Source organism: Notothenia coriiceps, unplaced genomic scaffold, assembly GCF_000735185.1.
Source record: "Notothenia coriiceps isolate Sejong01 unplaced genomic scaffold, NC01 NC01_scaffold00000339, whole genome shotgun sequence".
NCBI classification, from domain to species: domain Eukaryota; kingdom Metazoa; phylum Chordata; class Actinopteri; order Perciformes; family Nototheniidae; genus Notothenia; species Notothenia coriiceps.
This window is the reverse complement of record NW_011333040.1, coordinates 14,768,028-14,777,474: the sequence shown is the minus strand read 5'-3', so window position 1 is coordinate 14,777,474 and position 9,447 is coordinate 14,768,028. Positions and strand designations below refer to the sequence as shown.

At 40.0% G+C, this 9,447-nt stretch overlaps 1 protein-coding gene across 1 annotated transcript in view; it reads right to left on the bottom strand.

Annotated features, from left to right (window-relative positions):
• Positions 1–1,869: 1,869 nt before the first annotated feature.
• Positions 1,870–9,447, bottom strand: part of LOC104946862 (gamma-aminobutyric acid type B receptor subunit 1-like) — an 11,901-nt gene continuing 4,323 nt past the window's right edge. Inside the window, exons 2-3 of the mRNA XM_010772762.1 lie at positions 7,733–7,876; positions 1,870–7,105 (exon numbers count right to left, since the gene is read on the bottom strand). Of these exons, the coding sequence (XP_010771064.1) occupies positions 6,818–7,105; positions 7,733–7,876 (432 nt within the window). The 3' untranslated portion in view covers positions 1,870–6,817. The remainder of the gene's footprint in view (positions 7,106–7,732; positions 7,877–9,447) is intronic.

Here is a 9,447-nt window from a genome sequence, read left to right as displayed (position 1 = left end):
ATTGTAGGGGTTAAGGGTTTGGACATTTACAGGGGCAGTTTTTGAATTGCAGGTGTCTCGTAGGTGCTTTTTTAGGAGGTTTTGAGGTGGTAGTTAGTGATTCACATTCCCTTTACAGCTTGGTGGTAGGGGGCGTCCACATTGTTGTGGCATATTACGGACAAAGTGTTCGTCCCTTGTTTGAGCCAAATCTGGGTTTATACATGATTTGTTGAGCTCCCTCTGGTTTGTGTCGGTATTCACTGACCTTTGGGAAGTATTTTGACAGTACTATGGGTACCTTAGTGGTGTAGTGTATCTTGTAGACCAGGCCCATTGCAAGTTGCTGTACTCTGTCGTCTACTCTAAGCCATCCTAGGTTGTCAAAGTGGGCAGGGGTGAGGTGGGTTCTAGCAATAAGGTCAAGCAGTAGTCTGACCAGTTTTTTTTGTGATGTTTGTAATTTTGTTTTTAGCGCCTTTGAGGTGCTTTGGTACCATGACGTGCAAGCATAGTCATAGTACCCTTGAATGAGTGCTCCTGTCAGAGTCTTCAGGGTGTTGTTGTTTACCAGAGAGGAGATCCGGTACAATAATCTAGTTCGTTGGTTGACTTTTTTGATTACATTGGATGCCATTCTGTCACAGGAGAGATTTGCCTCTAGCATGGAACCTAGGTATGTAATTTCATCGTTCCTTGTGACAATATTGTCACCCACTGCAACTGAGAAGCCGTCAGTCTTGCTGAGTTTGTTTTTTGAACCGAAGAGAATGGACTCTGTTTTACCCAGGTGTAATGATAGTTTGTTATCGGCGAGCCAGGTGCCGAGTTCCGAGCTGAGGGTTTTTTAACCTGCAACTTGTTCCTGTCAGAGACCAGCAGGGCTGAGTCGTCCGCGAACAGGAACAAGCTGACGACATGCCATTTGCATAAATTAGGAACAGTAACGGTCCTAGTATGCTTCCTTGTGGAACACCACAGCTCACTGGGAGGGGGGGGGGACAGAGTACCGTTTACCTCCACCATCTGTTCTCTCCCCTCCAGGTAGGATTGCATCCAGCTCACTGATAGACTATCAAAACCAATTGCTTTTAGCTTGTCAATCAGAATGGAGTGATTGACAGTGTCAAAGGCCTTTTGTAGGTCCAGCATGACCATGCCGCAGTACTTGCCCGCCCGCGTCAACCTCTTGTTTGATGTGGTCGTTCAAATAGAGAAGGCATGTGTCAGTGGAGTGGGATGTTCTGAAGCCAGATTGGAATTTGTAAATTCGATTTTTTTCCGCGAAGTACTTTTCGACCTGTTCGTATATTATTTTTTCCATGACTTTCGAGATGGAGGTAAGAATAGAAACAGGGCGGTTCTAAGGGGTTATTCAGTTAAGCCCGATGAGAGGGGATACAGCTGTGCACATGTCATCATTAACAGACGTCGTTTAAGATTGACGTTTAAGTGAACAAGGACATCCCAATTAATACCTGAGGACTCCTCTGTCCTTGCATCACCTCCTTAGCCTCATCCCAATACCCCTCCTCGACTCCTCCTTTCCCTCACTCGCGTCCCTTCCTTGCATCTTAGCTCCACCTCCGTAAGATGCGAGCGAGAGACACGAGGAGGTGAGGCGAGGTATGGTAAAAAAGCAAAAAGGCCTCTCAGACGCTCTTCCGTTTACTTGTTTAATAAAGAAAAACAAATGGACGGCAGATACACGGATTGCCAAGTCAATCGATTTGAACAAGATCATAAAAAACACATTATCACACATTAGATCAATCATTAGACACAAGAAGGTGGCTCCTTGTGCACTCCCTCCATTTGTGTGATACCTTATCATGGGTTGCACATTCTTACTTGTTGTTCTGCTCTGAGTTGTTCAGCTTGTGTTATCTATTCACATGAATTTCAACCATTCAGAAAGAAACTTTCTTCTAATGAATATGCATACTCCTGGCCTTTCTGATGTAAACACATTATCAGCAGCTTAATCAGTCTTTAAACATGCAACATATCTGTTGGATTCATTTAGGAGGTTGCACAATGTCTAGACTAATGGTTAGGCAATCGTATGTTTTATATTTTATCATATGTTTTTGGAAATCTTTACACACATAGGCCTACAGGTAACTTACGTACAAGATTCACATTTTCTAGCTGAATGCAGTTTCAAACTCATACTCTCTTTAGTTTAATTTGTATCTGTTTTATTTGTATTTCACATTCTATCTTGTGTTTTTTCATTATTTTCATGTAGTTATATTAATCTGTTAACACTGTCATCTCTGTTTGTTAATCTGTAAAGTCTTTCTTTTCTTTTCGTAAGAGCTTTTTAATTGAAACATGACAGCTGTGGCGTGCCCTGACTTCACGTCACTGAGCTAGATGAATAGAGAGGCGCAGGAATGAGTCCTAAAACCCGGAAATGACGTAGCATATTCTCTCCTCTTGAAGTCAATGTTTTTGATTAGAAGCCTGAAACAATCTGTGGTTCAAACAAGCAAGAGATTTTCACGTTTTGTTTTGGGACATCAAATACATCATCACGCCAACACAAATCTGTTTTTAGCCTAGCGTTAGCAATGTGCAGACATTCCCTGATGTCGTTTGTTTATAGCCTAACATTAGGTTTTTACTTCTGGCGTTTGTGTTTGCACACACAGTTGCGTTAATATGTGGAGATTATCATGCTGGACAAAATGTGAAGCTATCATAATGTGTGTTTGCCACAGAGCTTATTTTCTGCCGAGGGCGCCTCTTCAATGCTGACTTCCAGGTTAGCCAACAACATCTCTGCACCACTTTAGAGTCAGGGTAGTCATCCTCTTAGGACACTAATGTTTGCACCACCTTCATCACAATGTATCCAACAGTTTAGTTATTTCTGTTCGTACAGATGTGTAACTACTGACTGCCCTGCTCATCTGGCTACAACCTCATCTATAGTTTAGGAAAAACAACTAGTTTTATTTTGTATTCTTGCATTCCAAATAATCTCTGACATCAGATATTACAGCATATAGAAATATATTTTGAGTACTGTACCACATCAACTGTACAGTTTGTATTTGCAAAGTCAAACTTCATTATTATTTACAATGTCATTATTTACAGTCAGTGTGCATCATGTGTTACCAACATCACTTACATCTTCACTGCTTTACGGACAGTAAAAATACGTTGTTAAGAGACAAACACACAGTAGATATTTACACTTTGAAAGGATGTACCAGGTTCATACATCTGCGCCTAATACTGTAGTTATTAGTCAGTTCAGAAGTGCTTACAACAACCCACGCTATAAAGCAAGATTTGCTATCACACCGAGAGAACAAGAGACCCAAATGGAAGGCAAGACAAACTCTATACCTCAGGTAAAGATCGAACAACATATTTGACATGAGAGGTTAAGACGGTGAAAAAGGTAATGAACATAAAAAAGAACATAAAAGCCAAAGCCGGACCCTCAATAAAATAACGATCTGTTACAAAGAGAGGCAGGGATAACATAACACCAAACCCGCAATGAGTCATCATGCTACCAATACTGTCTCTCAAAATTGAGCATGATAGTTCACTCCTGAACTTTGAAACAGAAGTTTGGCCAAGTTGTCTTTTTTATGACAACCATAGATAAGACTATTCACCGAAGATGATGTTGAAAATGTCACTAAGAGATAGTAAGGTGGTGCAGCTTTGACTACTGACAGTTTGTTGAAATGATGACCATCATTTTTACCAATCCCTAGCCGGATCCTGAATCTAAGCAAACCTTATCCAGAGGTGGCTTATCAGAAAACGCCCCATGATCTCTTTATCAATCTTTGTTAAAATAGTGCTTGTTACAGTTTTGGAAGGCATAAATAAACATATTTTGTCCTTATGTTCACTATTTGTGTGTTGTTGCGTTGAGGTATTATGTCAGCATGTTCTGTACTTTTATTTTCTGGAATGAAAACCTATCATGGAAACTTTGTAAGGGAGTCTTTCTCTTTGGCCACAAAATCCCCACAAAAATCTGTTTTTGGAAGTGAGACCAAAAAAGCAGAAGAGTGAACACAAACAGAAATGCTGAATTTGGCAATCTTACTTTCAAGTGAAATGGAATCACCAATAAAGAAGTTGAAAGATCAAATGTTGTCCTTTTAAATGTAAACATACTCCTTTATGCTGATGACATTTAAAACGTACTCTCTCGTTTTCAAACTATTGGTTAAAACTATGCCTCAGTCCCTAAAAGATCTTGAATCTTCTGTTCAACCCATATCTGTTGGATAAATATACAGCAAACTATTCAAATATCAAAACTTGCATTCATTTAACCCTCCTGTTGTCCTGGGGTCATTTTTCAAAAGAAAACAATTTCAAAAGAAAACAATTAAGCTCTTGGGAGAGAAACGAATGTTTTAGCCTCATGTAATGCTCCTTCAACTTTCGAGTGTGGCAGTCACTCTTTTGACAATAAATAAATACCTGACAGATGACAGCATACTTTTCTTCTGAGCTCTGAATCAACAGGATCCAGTTCATCCACAGAGGGGTTAAGCATGAAAACACACAAGTATGTACAATGAATCACAAGTCTCTTTGAACAGAGACTATTAACAATGTAAAAAACCTAAATCAAACATTTAACAAAAAGAGCTAAAATGACCAAACATATACTATGTTTTGGAAACATCAGAAAGTTTCATCATGGAGTCTGCCCTTTTCCCCAACCTCTTAATACAGTACATAGCACTATCCAACACATATGGAGGCAATATTGTAAGGTAAAGCTATGAACACTGCTTTGCCCCAATTGCTCTCATTTTTAGTCAGGACCATCTATCTTGTCAACTGAAAGAAAACTGACGCTTGCCGATTTTGTCAGCCATATTCAGCTAATAACCACTAAAACACTGATGACAATTTTCTAGCTAACCCTTTTTAAATAAGAGCAATGTTTAAAGGGATCTTCAACATGCATGCACTATGTTAAAAGTCTGAGGCTAAAACTACACACACGCACTGTGTATTCAATTACTCAGCTCGTTTGTTTTTGGAATGCGGGTCTAAAGACACAACCCTCCTAAACACTTGGTTCTTAAATATCTATTTTAAAGGAATAGTTTGGATGTGAAGTGTTGTTGTATGAGGTACTTATCCATACAGTGTGTAACCTAGAGTAGTTTGGATAAACCAGATGTGGGCACAGCAGCTAACTAAGCTACTGCTGTGGTAGGGGGCATTAGTGAACTAACTAAATAGGGCCCACACAAAAAATATCCATATCAGTTAAGGCAAACTTTCTATTCAGAATAGTTTCAACCCTATACCTTGCAGACAGCAAACAGTAGAACAAATTAAGCTTTTTTGCCCATTGAGTTTGAAAAATGTTTTTCTCATGGCAAGGTCATAGTAATATTGTTTTAAGGTAGGCCATTTTAAAATGAGGCTGTATGTCTCTGCCCCCGTCCACAGCAGTAGGGTACTTTGCTTTGCTTGCTGCTATCCCAGTACCCCTGTCTGCTTCTGGGTGTGTGCCACCTGTCACATGCCATCTACTGTATACACTGACTTTGGATAAGTACCTCATAAAACACCAACTCAAAACCCTTCACACTTCAATCCCTTTAATACAGCCCAATAAACACATGTTTATGTAGCATGAATCGTAACAATAAGCTTTATCGTTCACAGAGAGTACATCTGATTCATAATAAAATCAAATAAAAACATGGGAGAAATGAACTGTACATAAAAGTAACAAAAAACACCCTATACAAACCAGTAACAAGAAACAAACTGTACATATGGCAATACTAACGTCACTGTAAGTAACATATAAGAGCTAGCATGTTTACAAAGTGCAAGGTTTGGCTAACTAGCTTACTGCATTCAGATGTAACCTAGCATAATGTCCAAGGCCAAGAGTTTATTTGTTAACATAATTGTTTTGAGGCTTAAAAACTTACATTAAAAGTCCTGTTCTGTCCAAGGACTTCCTGTTTGTAAGAGCTAGGCCTAGATGCAAGTATGAGAGTGCTAATCTTAGCAGCTACCATGTGCTCTTCATTGGATTTGAAGAGGTTTACACTTCAGCTTTATGCTCAATCTTACTTTGTCAAAGTCATTGGTTGTTTTCATCCTCAAAGTCTTTTTATTTGTAAAAGTAAAACATAATTTTTCAAAAATATGAACAACATATTAAAATAGTCTATACTAATGATGTTAACTTTTCATTTAGTCTCAGACTAAATTCAATATCATGCATGCATCCATCATGTCAATACCAAAGGGTTCTCATTTTAAGAGTCACTTTTCAATTCCAATAAATGAATGGATCTGATTAGCATTAAAATAAAGTAAATCCATTTTACAGTTGGGATTTCAGCCAACATGATCAACAGTTGCCAAAAATGCCAAGATGCTTTCAGATTCATTAATGTAATCGTTTTGTTTAAATGATGACCGAAATTCAGATCGTTAAATCTGCCATCATTGTAAACTTCTTCATGTGCAGTGTACCAATTGAACGTTTGACAGTTAGTAACTGTAGCCAAGGGGATCAGGGCTTCACAAAGTTTCATTTCAAGTTTCTCAAACCCTAGATGGCACGTTAAACATCACTGGCAGATTAGATTCAAAAGACGGTATGTACATTTTTTTTATGATATATATATTTTTTTAATATTGATCACGAAAACTGGTGATCCTCCGGCCCCGGCTGATTGGTGGAATGGATTCAGCCCCTCCAACAGATACAGATGTTGTTGTATCTGTTCTTCCTGCACCATTTTATCTATCTCCATGTAACTGTGAAAGTCCTTACTGTCCTCATCCCTCCAATGCCCCCCCCCCCTCACTTGTACAGCAGCTGCAGCCGGCTGGCGTGGCAGTTATTTCGGCTGATTTTGCTGTCTGGCTGGTAGAGGCTGGACGAGTTTCCGAAGGACGAAGGGATGGGATGGAGGTCAGAGATGGGGACGGGGTACCCTGGAGGAGGGGCTAAGGACCTTGGGTCGCTCTGGTGAATGGCGAGGGCCGGAGAGCTGTGGTTCTGATAGGTGACAGAGGAAGCTCTTCTCCTGGAGCGCAGGGCCTGTCGCTCAGTCAGCTGGTTCCTCAGCTCAGAGACACGCTCTTCTTTCTGAGGGGACAGAGGGGCACAGTGACTACGAAGTCATCTCTTGGGACAAGTCTTCTATTTCATGCTATGCTCATTTTGTAATACATTAGATCGTTGACAGGAGTTATTTGGAAAGATAAGAAAACAGGGATGATCAAAGTCCCAGGCTTGTTTTAGACCGGTTCACTGAACATGGCATTTACGGCTTTCATTACCAAAACATGTTCTCACATCCATCTAGCAGGATCTAACCCTAACGATAGTTCTGATTTAGTTTAGATATTTTTGAGAGTTTGATAGTTTTGAGAATATGTACAATTTGAGTAAATGTTAATAGTAAGGTAATTAAATGTTTATGTGTGCTACTCAAAGTCCTGAGTTTTTAGCCTCGTACTTTGGCTTGTTTGAAGAAACCAGAAAAGTAATAGAGATGCCTCAATCCTGTCCTCATATGTCAATAAGTACAGTGTAAAATGATTTGAGGACAATTGAAAATGATATGTTCCCTGTGGAAGGCTGTGGGACAAATGTCATTTGTGTTGTTGTACTTTCAAAACCTACATTTGCAAACTCAATAAACCAATATCTACATTTTTTTACTTTTACGTTGTGAATATGATGAAGATGGACAATAGATGGCTTTCTGACCTCCTGGATGATCTTCTGGAGCTCCTTGTTCTCTCTCTCCAGCTGTCTGGACTTCTCCTCGTCGTTGTTGTTGGTGGACGAGCCGGTCTTAATGGTCTCCTGACCGTCTGACTGCCACTCCCCCCGCGTGATCAGACGCCGCATCTGCAAACCATGCACATGTTTTCCTTACCGTGATAATATTCTTGGGGCAAATAACTGGCACACAAGGACAACACTGGAGAGACACAGCCTCTGCCCAACCAACTCTGAACTTCTCTTGCCTTTTACTCCATATTTAACTCATCCTAAGAAAATAAACGACATTCTACAAAACAATATCGCAAGTGCTGACCCATCCACCTGATAAGATGGACTCCCAGATGTCCCTCCTGCTCTCTGACCCTGTGCGTCAGTTTTTCCTGTTATTATCTGAAGAGAAGATTGTATATGACAAGCAGAGTGAGCTATCAGGGCCACATCTGGACACAGCTGTGAAAGAGAGCCTTATCATACCGGGAGAAACAGCTCTCCCAAGGCTGTTTGCCTGTGCTTAGGAAGATGAGATAAAGGGGAGAAGTAAAAGATACAATTATTTCAAAAAAGAAGAACTAAAGGCCCAATAGATATGTGTAAGTGAAGGAGGCAAATGTTCACTGTGGAGCTTTAATAAGGATATACTTAATTTAGATTTTGGGACCAGATTACATGTAATGTCTGGTTATTGTAACTGGGCCCTGACATTTTTTGTTTTTATATTGAATACTAATATGTGGGGTGATATTACAGTTCCCTTGTGAGTACCTTGAATGTACAGTTGACTTCCACAGAGAATAAGAGTCGAGCCTGCTCCACTACACAGAGAAGTGTTAAATCAGTTCCTTTTTTAATTACTGCTGCGTCACTGTTTACACTGATTTATCAGCCTGTCCTGTAAACAGTTTAGCAGTAGGAGTTGACCATCTCTGATTTATGTTTATTAGACAACTTTCCTGAACTTAGTTTGTATTTCTTGCAGGTACTATATATGTGTGCTGAGCAAGGCATTCCTGATGTGTTTTATTTATACCCTTCAGGGTGCAGGGACATTCAATTCCATTCATTGTGATTTGAAAAATGTTTAGTATGTGTGCCTTGTAGGTTATGCTATTGTATGGTCGTTTAGACGATGTGTTAGCACAACTACGTTGTCAGTAAGTGAGATGTCAAAGTCAAAGCAAGGAGTGCCTGCCAAGGATCTATCAGTCATCTATAAGGCCAGCAGTGTATGGAAACTCCTGGCCTCACACACTTTTATATAGTTTGCTGATGCAGCTTTTTTTAGATGGTTTGGGCCAGGCTCTTTGAAAAGAGATTTCAGATTGTTTGAAGGGGGGGGGGGGTCGCACGAGGCACTTCAGTGTATTACCTAGATGGTGGTTGGCAGGCAGGAGTAACAGCATAGAAGCCAATGAGGATTGCACTCCTGTAGCCGGGGGCAGCAGACTTAGCTTTTACTTCAGCTCCCTCATCTCAAAGTTTTGGTAAGTAGCCTGAAATAGGGTCTTTTGAAGCTGAAGAGATTTTTATGTTTTGTTCTACAATATAAAATACTTCAGTAAACACCCCACTTGTGAACTTCCAAAGCTTTTATGTGCAACAGCGTCATGATCTTTCTTTAGGTATTTCATGTTTGCTGAACTTTATTTTGACATTTATTTTCTCCCCCGCCCCCCCTTGTTATTGTCTGCCCCGAC